This window comes from Ictidomys tridecemlineatus, chromosome 5 (genome assembly GCF_052094955.1).
Source record: "Ictidomys tridecemlineatus isolate mIctTri1 chromosome 5, mIctTri1.hap1, whole genome shotgun sequence".
NCBI classification, from domain to species: Eukaryota; Metazoa; Chordata; class Mammalia; order Rodentia; family Sciuridae; genus Ictidomys; species Ictidomys tridecemlineatus.
In genome coordinates this window covers 154,138,610-154,155,305 of record NC_135481.1, presented here as the reverse complement: position 1 = coordinate 154,155,305, position 16,696 = coordinate 154,138,610, and the positions used below count along the sequence as shown (strand labels likewise).

Here is a 16,696-nt window from a genome sequence, read left to right as displayed (position 1 = left end):
TATCCTTTCAGCCTTTCTCTCTGTGCATGCCAGGTCAACTTCCAAGTGCCAGCACCTGTACCCCTTTATCTGCAGGTACTCTCTGCTGTTTGCTGTGCTGTGGAGCAACCAGGCCAGAAATACTAGGGAATTAATGCCGTCTAGGAGCTACCCTCAACAAATACTGACTGGAACCACTGGATAATATCCCAGTTCCTAACTTCCAACTCCCTTAGATGAATGTTCTGTGTTGTGTGTGTGTGTTTTCAGCCTTTGCTAGAGGCTTGGGCATTAGATATTCCTTTCTACTGGATGTGAAGAGGACAAAGGTGATCCCACTGAGTTGCCGGCAGCTCTCCTGAGACCATATGGAAGAAGTGAAGTGGGAGGAGCCTGCTGACAATGTTTGAGGCCTTGAGTCAAACCATCGGGTAGGGGGGACATTTATGCCCCACTGTTGTCGAGCCATCATGAAAAGTGCTATGATTTGAATATGGTTTCTTTCCTCCTAAACTTATATTGACATTTAATCACCATTGTGAGGTATTAAAAGGATCATTTGGGACTTTTGAGAGGAGGTTAGGGCTCTGTTCTCATGAATGGATTAATCCATACATGTGATTAACAGATTAATCCATTCACATGATTAAAGGAATAATTCATTCACATGATAAATAGATTAGTGGGTTCATGAGTTGTTAGTGGGTTATCTTGAGAGTGGCTCTGCTATAGAAGCCAGTTTGATAAAGATCTCTCGTGTACTCTATAGCTTTCACCTTGTGATACCGTATGCCACCTCCAGGTGTTGCCAGTAGGGGGGTCATCACCAGATCATGAGTTTTGATCTTGGAACAGAAACACAAGTCAAAATTTGCCTTTTTTTTTTTTTTAAATAACATACCCAATCTATGATATTGAAATATTAGCAACAGAAAACAGACTGAGACAGAAAGCATATCCCCTTTAAAATGGCATTGCTGATTTTTCCCTGCCTTGATCCTTCCTCTCTGGCAGAATTAATCTGACAGTCTATGTGGGAAAAATAAAATGGGCATTGTATCCCATTTCCTCTTCCAACAGGGAGCATATATTTTCCTTTGCTCCTACAGCAGGAATACGACAGAATTCATGGAAAGACCAGCTCTGATCCAGTGTTGCTGGTGTTATGGGGCAGAAGTCTAATTATGGAGTTTGGTGGTAGAAAGTACACTTGCAGGTGAAAATGAGGTAGGTACATCTATCTCTCAACCTAGAGCTAATCAATAACAAAAGTCTCATATTTCTTTATTGTGGTTTTTCTCCTTCTTTCACACATTTTTTGTTTGGTACTAGAGATTGAACCTAGGGGTTCTTAACCACTGAGCCACACCCCCAGCCCTTTTTTATTTTAAGACAGGGTCTTTCTAAGTTGCTTAGGGCCTTACTAGGTTTCTGAGGCTGGCTTTGAACTTGTGATTCTCCTGCCTCAGCCTTCTGAGCTGCTGGAATTATAGGCATGTGCCCCTCTGCCTGGCTCTCTTTGTTTCACATTTCAGGTGAGGACAGGGGTGCTCTTCACTAGGCTCCTCAGAGATTCCATTATGAGACACACTTGCAAATATCCCTGGGCTGTTGATTCAAGTTACCTGAGGGCTGGGGATGTGGCTCAAGCGGTAGCGCACTCACCTGCCATGCATGTGGCCCGGGTTCGATCCTTAGCACCACATACAAACAAAGATGTTGTGTCTGCCGAAAACTAAAAAATAAATATTAAAAAATTCTCTCTATCTTAAAAAAAAGTTACTTGAAACATTTTCCCTTCTGTTTAATCTCCTTATCTTTTCCATCTTATTTTAAAATCTAAAGACTCCTGCTTGATATAAGGATAAGGCTGAAATTCTTTTGTCAGGCAAGGCAGAAGAAATTATTCATATTACTTCATTTGGACCCCAAAATTGTCCTGGTCCAAGACACTCCACATCATATTATTATGAGCTGAAGAATTTAAGAAAAAGAGAGTAGAGTCACAACCATGAAGACCATTAAAGGAAACAGGTTGACAAATATTTATTGTCTACTGAAGATTACTGTTGGTTTCTGGACCATCAAATACAGTGACCACAGGTGTGTGCTCCAGGGCATTCAGATGTTGCTGCAGTTTTTGCCCAGAATTTTGTAGGTTTCAGTCCAGGGTATAACAAACACTGAGAAGTAGCAGTGGATTTTCTAAAACAAAAAAACAAAACCAGTACTTAAGGAGATTAACATGCAAAGTGAAATTTACATGCCAGGGAGAAAGAAGGGGATATAAGATCTAAGGACAGGGAAAACAACACCACCTTGTCGGGTCTCACAACTAAACACTCAAGGTCACTCCAGGTGAACTGGGCTGCATGAAATAAACACACAGAGACAGACAAATACCTTTTTATTTGGGTCCTGTGATGGTTCCTCCGACCTTAGGGGTCCATGGAAAGAGAGAGAGGAGCACGTGCTTGAACCGTTTTATTGGGATGAAGCCATTCAAATGAGGCGAGGGATAGGATTACAAGGGAACAGGTGAGTGTAGCTCAACCCCTCTGGGTGCCACCTACTCCTAGGGCCACTCCCACACCTTATTATCCACACAAGGGAAAAGCGTGAGTCAAGAGTCATGACACTACAGTATCAGACTACAGTGATCTTTCAGATCCCTGTGGTACATCAGGACTTAAAGGTGTGTGCATCTGGAGTGGCTTCCCACACCGCCTCTCTAATCCAGATCTGTGTTTATATTCTTGATTTCAGTCATTTGATAGTCATATTGCTGGAATCATTTCAGAAAACATCCATTTATGATCAGATTTGAAGAATAAAAATGAAGTGTTTGCCCAGCCATTGTTCACCATAGGAACCACTGATTGTTTTTCCTTTTCATTTTTACTCGTGGTTTTTACTCTATACCTTCTCTTACTTGGCCTCCATTGATTCCCTTTCTTCCTTTTCTTCTCTCTCCCTTCCTTCCAACCATTTATATCCTTCCATTCATCTACTCATCTGTTTATCCATTCATTTATACAAACACACTTGCAATTCCATTCAATATCCATTCATTTTCCTTCCTTCCATCTATGCATCTAACTTCCTTCCTTTCACCCAATCCATCTATCTTGGTTTCCTTAATTTGTCCATCCATCCATCTATGCATATCGTTATTTTCTCCTTGCTTTCTTTTTATCGTTTCCCAAGTTTCTCTTATTGTTTACTCCATTTTTATTCCATAATGATAATCAATATTTTAAATATATTTTTCATATGATTGATTATTATTTTTTAGGAGGTCTAATTCTGTTTTTCCTGCTTTTCACTTGGAAGCCTAGATGTAAAGAGTGAGGCTTACTTTTACATTTTTCTTAAAATAGAACTCAGCATACTAACTCCACCAATTCAGTCTCTCTAGTAAGAAAGTTTGATTTTTAAAAATTTGACTTTACTGTTAGATTAAATTATTCTTTACAGAAATTTTATGATCTTCCCCAGGGAAGAACCAAAGAAGACTTCCTTGCTAGATTTTGAAGAATTATACATGTAGAGCATGAGAAGGGAATCCAGGGATGGACACATTTCTGTGTTGAGAAACCTCAGACTATTATAACTAGGGTGACCACATAATTTATGAATCAAGCAAGGCCATGATATAAGCAAAAGGATATGCTATTAAATGATTCTATTAAAAAGTTGTCATAAGTCAGGACTCTTCTAGGCAAGGAGGGATATACAATTATCCTAGATTTAATTCTTTTGGATGAGTAAGAGATCTGGAAGACTTCTGAGACAACCTTCCAGGTCTTTCTGAACAGAGAACTGACCCTAACTCTGCACACAGTAGTGATGGTGTGGGCCAGTGTCTGCCCAGCCTCCTTCAGGCACACAGTGCTAAGCAGGAATGAAGCATGCTGATGGCTGAGCAGACTTTGGGGCAGGAGGCCACTCAGCATATCATACACACATGGGCTCATTCTCCCCAACCCAGCTCTGCCACTGGCCGAATTATTTTCAACTTGTTTTTTGGTCTTATGCTTGCCAAACACTGTTGGTTGAAAGGAAGAAGGACAGGAGCTCAGGAATTGCACATTCTTGGTGTGCTGATGTTCAGATATTCAGCAAGCGCTGGGTCCCTCTGGCTGCTAGAGTTTTACTAATAATTTGACTGTTTCCTGTCCCCCTGCAACTTAGCCATCTCTACGGCTCCTCTGGACCACTTCAGCCTCTTTATAATCCTTTCAGCAACCAAAGAGTGATACCTTGGTCATTCCCATCTTTGCTTTTTCTCTCTGAGAAAGAAGGTATTATTCATGCATTCTTTTCAAGCAAGCTTGAATGAATTTTTTTATATATTTATTTTTTAGCTTTAAGGTGGACACAATATTTTTACTTTATTTTTATGTGGTGCTGAGGATCGAACCCAGTGTCTCACGCATGCCAGGCTATCGCGCTACTACTTGAGCCATATCCCCAGCCCCTCAAGCAAGCTTGAATGAGTCCTAAATAGTTCTGCCCTTCTGCCCCAACCTCATCATACAGAAAAAAATAACCTACTGAAAATGAATTCTCTCTAAGTGAATGCGTTTTACCAAGTACCTTGTAAAGTTTCCCATTTTGAATTTCACAGTTGCCCATCTCTGGCTTCAGGCAGACAGTTCTCTGCATCTCCACATGTGCAAGGATCTCCATATGGTCGGTTATCTGTGGGCATCAAGAGACAAGGAGATGCAGAGCAACCTCTTCTCCCTTCTCTGCTGTTTCTGCGTACAGACATTCATTTATACTTTGTTCTAGACTGATTGGTGGTCTCTTCTTGTGTGATGCCTTGCCTCTTTTTGTCATTCAAAAATACACCAGAAGCCACAAGAAACACTATGTTTCTTGCTTCATAAGCAAAGTTCCCCATTGTATAATAGAAGTGATGCAAAGGGTTCAAGGCAGAAATCTGTAAAGTTTTTCTGGTAAGGGATAGATTGTAAACATTTTAGGCGTTGTGAGCTATCTAGTCTCTGCTACAACTTGTCAGTTGTGCAGAGAAGCATTACCACAGCCAGGTGGTATATATGTGTAGGTTTGGCTGGGCTTCAAAGCAACTCTATTTTCAAATGCAGGCAGCAGGAGATTTGGCCCTTGGTGTATAAATTGTTGACCATTGATTATTTTTTTTAGTATCTTTAAAGAACAACTTCGTTCATTCTAGAGAATGTATATTTCTTTTAAAATGCCTGCTTCACGTGAATATACTGCACATACAACCAGAGATATAAAAAATTGCGTTCTATCAGTGTAATAAGAATTGTAATGCATTCTGCTGTTATTTATAAATAAAAATAAAAAATTAAAAGATTAATATGCATGAGGATTGAAACATTAGAATTATTCTGAAAGAACAAGCAATAATTGTTTTGCATTATCAAGTACCATCTATTGGCCCCACTTATACTTAAATTTGGAGAAGGATCTCAGTGAGAAATAAAAAATTATATTGAAAAAAAAATGCCTGCTTCATGTGGCACTAGATTTCACTGGAGTAGGACACACACCCTGTAGTATCAGTGGGTCCCTGGAGGTTGGGTGTGGTGAGGAGAGGATGGAAGCCACTCACTGACCTTCTTCTGGATCTTTAGGACTCGAAGGATCCTGAAGTTGTATGTGTCATCACTTTGCTTGTTGTATTCATTGTTGATGTACTTTAAGGTGTCTTCTACGAAGTTTTCCACTGCAGATGCTTCCTGGATACTTATCAAGGATTTCTTTACTTGGTAGGTGAAGGCCACCAGGGACATTAGAATGGCCAGCAGGAGCTGCGGAGACTGCCAGAGTCTGGCCATCCTCCTTTAGCTAGATAGGAACAGGAAAAGCCCACTCCCAACCCTCCCAGGAGCCAGCTAATCAGACTGGCAGCCCCATCTGCCCTGGCTGGATTTAAAAGCAACCCATGGTGAACACCCACACTTCACCTCTCCTCCTCCTTTCTCTTGCCTGCTCTGGGAAGAGTGCAATGATTGGCAAGCTCACTCCACTTTCCGTCATTCTTTTCTTATAAGCTCTTGTTTTACACACACACACACACACACACACACACACACATACACACACACACATTCTCTTTTGCAGCTGCTTTCTCAGCAATACACACTCTTCTGTGGACTTAGTACATTTGTAATGGAAACCAAGTCAGGAGCCTCTGTCCTCTGAGCTCACTTGAGCATGTTCTGTAGGAAGTCTGGAGTACAGGAAATTATGAAGACATGAGGGTATTGGATTCCAGGAAGCAAGTCAACACCAGGTGGGCCTGGGAAGGAGGAGTCCCTGAAGGTAAGGTCTGTACAGAAAGCATTCTCCAAAGAACAAAGGAATAGGTGACCAGACAGAAGAGTGTGAAGTCAGAAAGGCTCACCTGTGAGGCCAATGGCACCTGTCCCCAAATCCATGTTTTGGAGGAGGATGGGGCGAGAAAGAGACCAAGGGAGAGGTTCTATATTCTCAGGAGGGAGAGGCAAAAAGCTTTCTACGTGGAAACTGCTCTCAGCAACATAAGACCACATGGGAACCCCAAGCTTGGTGTCCAAGTGGAGAAGGAAGAAATCTTGTAGGAGAAGGCTGGCACTCATGTCACTGGCCCTCAGTGCAGGTGCCAGCTGGATGCACTGTTAGGTATTATTACTAAGAAAGCCTTTTGAGGTGTTATTTGGAAGGATATAATTCAATGATGTGTAGTGACGTTTCCTTCCTGTGTGTGGGAACCCAGGGGAGAATGTGGGTGAGTACAGGGAAGACTTACCTGGGAGGACAGGATGCCTGTTCCAAGTGTTGTTCTTAATGATCAGCTTGGTATTCCCATGGGTGGAAGGCCCCATGACAAGGAAACAGCATCTCTTTCCTAACACTTCCCACCTAGCCTTCCTTGCAGACACATATAGTAATCATCTACTTATCCACACTGATGCTAACACAGACACATGCCTGTCTTCAGGCATGCCACAGACAGGCACATGTGTCTACACTCCTATTCCACATACACACCTACACTCATACTGACACACACATACAAGTGCATATCTACACACAGACTTGTGCACCTACACCCTTGCTCCACATCCATATCTACACTCACACTGACACACCCTCACAGACATGGCCCATGTACACACCCACACTGACATACACAAGCACAAAAGATACACGGAGACACTCAACCACCTCAATCCCACTGTAATAGGTGAAAGGATCTTTGAATTAAATACAAAGGAGAGATGGTATCTTAGAGTGGTTTTGATTTGCATTTCTCTGATTGCTAGAGATGTTGAGCATTTTTTCATGTACTTGTTGATTGATTGTATATCCTCCTCTGAGAAGTGTCTGTTCAGATCCCTGGCCCATTTGTTGATTGGGTTATTTGTTTTCTTGTTGTTTAATTTTTTGAGTTCTTTGTATACTCTGGATATTAGGGTTCTATCTGAAGTGTGAGGAGTAAAGATTTGTTCCCAGGTGTTGGGAGCTGGCGACCGCACCCTGAAAATGGCGCTGGTTTCCTGCTTCTGCTTCTTTAGCAGTTAGAGTTGTTAGAGGTAAACAACTCCTTGTAAGGCTGTGGGGCTGGGCTCTGGCCTGCTTCTGCTGTGCTGTACCTATTAGACTTTTCCATGTGGTGCTAGTTCATTGGCGGGGCTGGGTACTTAAGCCAGGGCAGACCGACCGCTCGCGCTCTTTCCCGTTTTCTCATCATGCTTCAAGGGTCCTGAATAAACTGCTGAAAGAAGAATCCTGTGTCGTGTTTCCCTTGCTGGCGAGGGGTTGCGACACCCAGGATGTAGGCTCCCTATTTACCTCTCTTATTGTTTCTCTTGCTGAGAAAAAAGGAGATGGCGAAAGGGCTGAGGATAAGAAATACCCTTCCAGGGTACACCCTCAGTGATCTACTTCCTTCAATTGTGCCACATGCCTATGGTTTCCTTCACCTCCCATTTAGCTCTCAATGGATTAATCCACTGATGAGGTCAGAGCCCTCATGTTCCAATCAATTCCTGAAAGTCCTACCTCTGAACATTGCTGCACTGGGAGACATTCTAGATCCAAACCATGATACCATATGACCAAGAAATAAGTAAAATGATAGTTAAGACACAGAAGGATTCATTCTATGAAGAGCTGACTTAGTTGGGAAGGGTCACATTTGCCTTATTTGCTATTGGGAATAAGCAAATGATGAGTGGAGCCCCTGCAGCTGTATTGGAAGAAGAAATAAACTAAGGACAGAGACTAGCTCTGAGAATGGAACAGCAGAAAGATGAAAGGAACTTGGTGCCTTGTGCCCTCATCAGTTTTTGGAGTCACCATTCCAAGCCTATATTGCTATCCTAACTTCTTTTATAGAAGAAAATGAACTCTTGTATGTTTAAGTCACTTTATTTTTGGCTTCTGATTCTCATGGCCTCATATGACCAAAACATGATGAGATTATTGTAAGGTGTTCTAAACAATATTTATGAAATTTTGTCTTCTGTTCTTTGGTCTAGGGTGTCATGGCAGAGACACATTCATTAATTATCTCTTGCAGAGTTGCTACAAGATCAGAAATAGTATATATAAGCATCCAGCATTGGTATTTCATCATGGTTTTAACATTTGTCTAATTGATAATGATGTGGAATTTATTCCCTATTAGTCAATGATCACTTTATGATTTTTTTTCTATTTATAAATTTTTGTTAAAGTGTCTGTTTTTGCCTTTTGACCATTTATTAATTGTTTTTTAAGTGCTGAGTTTTAAAGATTGTTTATATATTCTCTGGACACAAATTTTCTCTGGGTATGTGATTTGAAAGTGTTTTCTCATGGATGGAACTTGAGAGCATTATATTGAGCAGAATAAACAGACTCAAAGTCAAGGGTTGTATGTGGAAGTAGAAAGAAAATAGAAGAGAGAAAGAGAGAGATAGAGATAGAGATAGACAGAGAGAGAGAGAGAGAGAGAGAGAGAGAGAGAGAGAGAGAGAGAGAGCAAGAGCTCATGAAAATAGAAGGGAGACCAGTAGAATAGAAGAAGGGGGAAAGGAGAGGGAGGAGGATGAGAAATGGGAGATAAAGGAGAATGAAATTGACCAACTCACATACACACGTTACATACAAACATGCAACAATGAACCCCACAAATTATGTATAATTATAAGGCACTAATTAAAAAAGAAAAAGAAAGTATTTTCTCCCAGGTTGTAGCTTGTCTTTTTATTTAGCAGTATTTTTATTAGAGTAAGGATTGTGGTTTTGGTGTCTGTTTGAAAACTTTTTGCCTAACTTCTATTCATGAATCTTTTGTTCTAAAACTTTTATCATGTACTATTTTTTGCCTGTTACTTCATTTGGTGTTAATTTTTGCATAAGTTTTGAAGTTGAGTTTGCAGCTCATTTCTATTGTGTGTGGAAGCTCACTGGTTTCAACATCAGAAAGACTATTCTTTCTGTACTGAATCATTATTTCAATAATGTCAAGTATCAGATGGGTCTGCTTTATTTTGTTTTGACTATTCTATTTTGTCCTGATATATGATCTATCATTTTTGTTGTTAGTGTTTTCATGGAAATGTCTAAAAATCTTTCATGTATTTTAATTCAATTGTTCTGATATTGGAAATTGGCCATTAATAGTAATTCAACACATAATGTATACACACACACACACACACACACACACACACACACCGGGAGAGAGAGTGAGAGAGAGAGAGATGGAGGGAGGGAGAGAGAGATCATTGCAACATACATTTGCAAAGATTTGGAAATAACATAGATATGTTCAACAACAAGGACATAAAATAGCACATTTTTATGCCTTGATACAATGCAATATTATACAACATAAGATAGAATCATAAATAACTTTCAACTTTAGGAAAATGCTTGTTTCCTAAGGTTAAGTTACGCACAAATCAGAACACAAGTTGGAAAAAACACAGTCCATGAGACGGCACCACACTGAGCTGCTAGGAAGGCCTGCTATCTGCCCCAGTGAGTCATGCCCCAGCCTTAAGAGAGACACCAAGTTCTTGGGCCAGATGCTAACTGCCACCATGCAATACTTATAGCCACCTCAAGGACCGCCTGATGGCACATTACCAGCTGCCCTGATATTACCACTTTGATCTTCCTGGGAAGCCACCACTGCTCAGAGAATTGCCTCTCAAACTGCTACTAAGGAGGGCTCATACCTTGTCCTGCATGCTGAATAATTAAATTGTTTAAAACTTTTGATTACCACCCCCCTTTCACAAAGAGACTTCTAGGATCAATCCCGTTATACCTCACACCCCCATTTCCTTTATGACTTACCATGATCTGATGGATGCTCATCCTCTTACACCTTTGTCAAATACCTAATTGCACCCAGTTGTCTAATCTCTTCATCTTCTCCAATTCACCATCTTTCATTAGCAAAATCCCTCATTATCTCCACTAGTATTCTGAAAGTTCTCTTCCCTTTCTTGATCTAACTGAAACTTGGCTGGCCCTGTAGAACAAGCTTAAACTTTGATAAATAAAATTTTTTCAGAGGCCATTGATTTAGATCAGGCTCTTGCACTAAGCACCAACACACCAATCCTATATGGAGTTTTATCACAGATGTGTTTTCTCTTTGTATTGGGAGTGGGGTTGGTTCATTTGTCCTACTCTGGGGAATTACTATCCTGAGGATAGGCCAAGACCATAGGTTCAGAGTAGAAAACACTGTAGAGACTCAGCCCTTTGCTGCTCACATCCTTGTTTAATGTGCATGGCAGATCTGTTGTTGCTCCAAAAAGACCGTGACTTTGCTTGAGGCTTTCTCTGGCCACAAGGCTTGTTTGCCCACATGGAATAGGCCAAAGGTGCCAGTAATTTATTTTATATACCTATAAGCATCCTCTACAGGCAAGAACCAGGGAATCAGCATCCCAGCCTCTGTGCAGTTCAGATGGGCCACCTCCAGAGCAGGTACTCTGCACAGTCTCCTTGGGCTCCCCATTGGGAAAGAGCTCCAGGTGCCCAGAGTCACCTGCTCATTAACACATCCTAAGTGGGTTTTCTTCCTTACCTCTCATTGTACTTCCTGCGCACTTTCTGTTGACAGAGCATGGAGCCTTCATGGGCCGAATGCTAGGCCAAGCTTTGTGCTCCCTTCTGATGGCCCTGAGGGACTTTGATAAAGCCAGAAGCACCACATGGAGCAATGCCTCTGCATCTCCTTGTATCTCAGCCTTCTAATCTGCAAAGAAATGACCTTTGTCTGGATTGAAGATATTTGCAGCTGCAGTAATGTGTAATTCTTTCTCTGAAGAAACAAGATATTTTCCTATTGCTGAATGTGCAGAGCTGGGTCACAGTACTACAACCTGGATATATCTGTGCCTGCATTTGATGTCCTGCTGGATCACCTCTTTGCCTCTCTTACTCAACTCCAAATGCTGAGGAGACTGCTGTGTCCCAGCACTGCAGCATTACTGATTTTTTTTTTTTTTTTGGACAGTACTGGGGATTGAACTAAGGGGTGCTCTACCACTGAGCTACATCTCAAGATCTTTTTATTTTTTAAGACAGGGTTTTGCTAAGTTGTGGAGACTGACCTTGAGCTCATGATCCTCTTGCCTCAGTCATACTTCTTGGGATTCTAAGCATGTGCCTGGAACACTGCTGAATATTGGTTTTTTTTTTTTTTTTTTAGAGAGAGAGAGAGAGAGAGAGAGAGAGAGAGAGAGAGAGAGAGAATTTTTAATATTTATTTTTTAGTTTTCGGCGGACACAACATCTTTATTTTTATGTGGTGCTGAGGATCAAACCCAGCTCACCGCGCCTGCCAGTCGAGCATGCTACCGCTTGAGCCACATCCCCAGCCCCCCTGAGTTTTTATTTATTTATTTATTTATTTATTTATTTATTTATTTATTTATTTATTTATTTTAAAGAGAGAGTGAGAGAGAGAGAGGGGGACAGAGAGAGAATTTTAACATTTATTTTATTTTTTCTTAGTTCTCGGCGTACACAACATCTTCGTTTGTATGTGGTGCTGAGGATCAAACCATGGCCGCACGCATGCCAGGCGAGCGCGCTACCGCTTGAGCCACATCCCCAGCCCCCCCCTGAGTTTTTAAATGTAAGTTTTATTTTAAAAGAATCCCAAACTTGCAGAAAAATAATGACAATGTAAAGAGCTTTTCCCTCTGAAACTTCATGGGGAAAGAACCTTTTCTAGCTTACTAATGAAAGGACACAAAGTCACCTGTTACATTTGGCCTTCTTCCATGAAGAATACCATCTCAGTCTTTCCTTGATACCTTTGAAAGGTTATTATATTCTAGAATCTCCTTGAATTTGTATTTGTCTAATGCACACATGAGGATGGCATCCTGGTACAAGTGATATCCCATAACAGAAGTAGGTTCTTGATTCCCTCTCGGTTTGTGCTCCTTGGCCTCAGTAAGTGACACCTTCCACATCTACTGGAAGCCCAGTTTCAGGTTATTTTTCTCTGCAGACCTCCAACTGCTTTGTTCTCCTTCCTGAGAACTAGTTAAGCTTGATAAAAGGAACCTCTGTTTACTGGGTGCTGTGCCAACTGTCTCAGTCCCTCCCAACTTCTGAAGTAGTAACAATTAGAACTTTGAGAACTAAGGGACAGAAGTGTCCCTGAAATGAACACATTTATCCATCAGTTTACCATTCAGGGGCATCGTTGAAAGTGTGGGATGGGGCAGGGGACGAGAGACCCATGAGACTTGATATGAGTTCCTTGGCCATTTGGACTCCAGGAACGAGTCAATTCTGTTTCCCAGCACCTACCTTCCCTTCCAGTAAATTTCCTTAAGCCACTCATAAAAGAATTTTGCCAGATTCCAGAAAGAAAATTCCTGTTTTTTCAAATGATGAAATATATACATTGATGCTTGATCCTGTTTCTGATTTATGGATGCATTAATCATTTATGGATGAATGATTGAAGAAAAGCCATTAAGAAAAAAAAACAACCACAACTTTTTTTCAGAGCACTCAAAAGGAAGCACTATCCTAATACCAGATAGCAACTCTATTGTGTTCTCCTGGGTTGCAATTCTTCCCTGGCTAAATGATGATGTCAAATGTCACACAAGAATCAGGCACCTGGACAGAGGGTGTTCTGAGAAAGCTGAACAACTCTGCCAAAGCTCAGTGAGCAGAGAAGCTCCCTCCAGAGTGGCTACCATTAGCCCCCACTGCTCCTGGACAACACAATGCTTCAGAAATATCTAAATATCCCAAACAGCTGGGAGGCCAGAGTAGACCAAGAAGGTCAGGAATGGGGCTGTATTTGGTAAAGGACATTTTTTCCTTTGGTCTCTCCTACCCCATCACTGCCAGACTGAGCAGCAGAGGACAATGCTAAAAGATGTTATAAGTATCAGCTTGCCCTTCAAACCATGGGCTTCTCTGTTGTGATTCTGAATTCTCCTGAGCCCTTTTGTGGTAAAATACAAGTAACATAAAATTTGTCATTTTAATAAATTTTAAGTACAGTTCAGTGGTATTAAACACACTATCATTGTTGTGCAATCACCTCATCATCCAACTCCAGAATTTTTTCATCCTCTCCAGTGGAAACTCTATACCCATTAAACTATAACTCCCCATTTCTCTGCCCCCACATTAGCCCTTGGCAGCCACCATTCTACTCTCTGTGTCTGTGAGTTTCACTGCTCTAGGTACTCATATAAGTCAAAGCATTTAGAACTTATCTTTTTGTGACTGGCATGTTTTACTTAGTATAAATCCTTTAGGTTCATCCACAATGTAGTGTGTATCACAGTTTCCTTCCTTTTTAAGTCTGAATGGTATTGCATTAGACATAAATGGCACATTTTGTTGATACTTTTATCGATTGATAGACACTTGGGCTGCTTGCAACTCTTGGCTATTGTAAATAATGCTGCTATTAACATAAGTATACAAAATATTTTCAATTATGAGCCTCCCTGACAATGAAGCCAAACCCAGGAGAACTTCTGGGAGTTCCCACAAATCCCCCAGGGACCTTAGCCAGGAAGGCCTCTTCTTTGCCCTTGAATCTCCAGAAGATCTAGACACATAATCCTGTCCCTGGGGTCCTGGACAGTCATTTGATCGACAAAAAATCTTTTGCCAGGACCAACCTCAGAAGCAGCAGCTCAATTCAGCATGTCCTGATCTCCTTGACGCTTAAGTCCTCTGACCTAAAGTTGAAGGTCAATTTAAGTTGACCTGAGGACCCAGCCTGGTGTCCATGGTGAGAACTCTGGCTGCAGACACTAATCACTGCGCCTGGGAGAGACATCATGGTGATGGACACTTGCCTGATGGTGAACAGTCTTCTCTTTCTCCTGCCTGACTCAGAGAAACTCCTGGAGAGGCAGAGAGGAGAGAGTGGGAGGGTACTAGGGGTAATAATGAAGATAAAATGCTGTGATTTTCATGGCATTTTAATTTTTTTATTTAACGGAGGGGATTAAAAGTAGAAAAACTTGCATCTGCCAAGGAAGAAAGGCTGGGGTAAATATCCCATGATTTCAGCTTAAATCATCAAAGGTCAAATCCTAGGAGTAAAAATGAACTAGAAATAGACCACTTTAAGAAGCCCAGCTTTGATGTTTCAAATAACTAAAAGAGAATATTCAAAAACCTAGAATTCTTTTTTTAATTGATTTTTTAAAAATAAATACAGTGGAACACATTACAATTCATATTACCCATATAGGGCACAATTTTTTATATCTCTGGTTGTATATAAAGTGTGTTCACACCAATTCGTATCTTCATACATGTACTTTGGATAATGATGTCCATCACATTCCACCATCATTGCTAACCCCCTGCCCCCTCCCTTCCCCTCCCACCCCTCTGCCCTATCTAGAGTTCATCTATTCTTCCCATGTTCCCCCTCCCTACTCCACTATGAGTCAGCCTCCTTATATCAGAGAAAACATTTGGCATTTGTTTTTTTTGGGAGATTGTCTAACTTCACTTAGACTTATCTTCTCCAACTCCATTCATTTATCTGCAGATGCATGATTTTTAATTCTCTTTTATTGCTGAGTAATATTCCATTGTGTATATATGCCACATTTTTTAATCCATTCATCTACTGAAGGGCATCTAGGTTGGTTCGACAGTTTAGCTATTGCGAATTGTGCTGCTATAAACATTGATGTGGCTGTGTCTTTGTAGTATGCTGTTTTAAAAAAAAACCCTATAATTCTATAGCCAGCAAAAATATTCTTCAACTTAAGCCAAAATTAAAGCATTTTCAGAAAATCAACAAGGAGAGAAACCTCAAGAATTCCAAAAGATGAAACTGATTCAGAGTATGTTTTTTTGTTCAGAGTAGACCACTACAATGAAAACCTCTAGATAACCTGAAAATTTAATAGTACATTTGTGTTTTTAATAGTATATTTCTAAATGACCCATGAATCAAAGAAAAAAGTAATAAAGGAAATAAGAAAATTCTTTGAATTCAAATATAATAAACATACAATATATCAAAATATACAGGATGCAGCCAGAGTAAGGCTTAGAGGACAATTTATAGTCTTAAATTCATTAGCCATGAATGGGGGACACCCAGAAGAGAGAAAAAAGAAATTTGGATAATCATGTCAGACAGGGGCTTTCCTGGTAATATTGTTTAGTGAGAAGACAACTTTAGGAAAAAGCTAAAAGATATATCAACAAGATCCAAACAAAAATAAATACAAAAGAGAGTTCTTTAGAGGGAAAGGGAAATGATCTCAGGAGGAAGCAAAGTAATATTGAAGGAATGTGACAGAAGGTCCATATGTAGGTAAATATGAATGAATGGTGAATGTATAAAATAAAATAATATTGTTTTATTGGCTTTCAAATGCACTCATGCATGCATAACATTTTAGTCCATGATGGACCACATATGCAATAGTGGTACTTTAAGATTATCTAGCTTAATGAAATTGTAGCCATCTTGTTTTGAGTAAATACAATCTGATGTTCACACAGTGATGAAATAACTTAACAATGAATTTCTCAGGATATAAGAATAGTGACGAAATCCCCAATGTTAATTGATGCACAGCTGTTTTAAGAATTTAAATGCACCATGGCAATAACATAAACTACTAGAAAAGCACAGTTTTAGTCAGGGTTTTCGCTGCTGTGATTAAAAGACGTGAAAAAAACAGCATAAAGGAGCAAAAGTTTATTTGGGGCACAGGGTTTCAGAGGTTTCAGTCCATAGATGGCATACTTCATTGCTCTGGGCCCAAGATGAGGCTGATCATCAAGACTGAAAGGTGTGATGGAGGAAAGCAGTCAGATCATGGCAATCAGGAAACTGAGAGAGTTCTGCTCAACAGGGACAAAATATATACCCCAAAGTCATGATGCCAGTAACATACCTCCTCCAGTCACACTCTATCTGCTTATAGTTACCACCGATTAATCCATTTGAGTGAACTAATGCACTAATTAGATTAATGATCCTATCGTTTCATCTCTAAATTTTCTTTCATTGTCACACAATGAGCTTTTGGGGAACAACTCATATCTAAATCATAACAAGAGCAAAGGAGGTATAGTGACTAAGGGTCCCCCTACATCCTCGAAGAGGTAAAAGTACTTATTAATCGGAGACTCAAGTCAAAGATACTTGTTATGATCACTAGAGTTATGCTCACTAAAGGAAGAGTAAAATTGAGGA

At 40.4% G+C, this 16,696-nt stretch overlaps 2 protein-coding genes across 4 annotated transcripts in view; one reads left to right on the top strand and one right to left on the bottom strand.

The window, feature by feature from the left end:
- Cstl1 (cystatin like 1) overlaps positions 1-12,103 on the top strand; it is a 49,763-nt gene extending 37,660 nt beyond the window's left edge. For all 3 annotated transcript variants that reach the window (XM_078051321.1, XM_078051322.1, XM_078051323.1), the window contains one exon: positions 11,986-12,103. In XM_078051321.1, the coding sequence (XP_077907447.1) occupies positions 11,986-12,075 (90 nt within the window). In that variant the 3' untranslated portion in view covers positions 12,076-12,103. The remainder of the gene's footprint in view (positions 1-11,985) is intronic.
- Positions 2,001-5,825, bottom strand: Cst11 (cystatin 11). The gene is made up of 3 exons (XM_005334599.4): positions 5,592-5,825; positions 4,579-4,683; positions 2,001-2,184 (listed from the first exon to the last, which is right to left on the bottom strand). The coding sequence occupies exons 1-3, from the start codon at positions 5,811-5,813 to the stop codon at positions 2,101-2,103; spliced, it is 411 nt and encodes a 136-aa protein (XP_005334656.1). The 5' UTR covers positions 5,814-5,825; the 3' UTR covers positions 2,001-2,100.
- Positions 12,104-16,696: the final 4,593 nt, after the last annotated feature.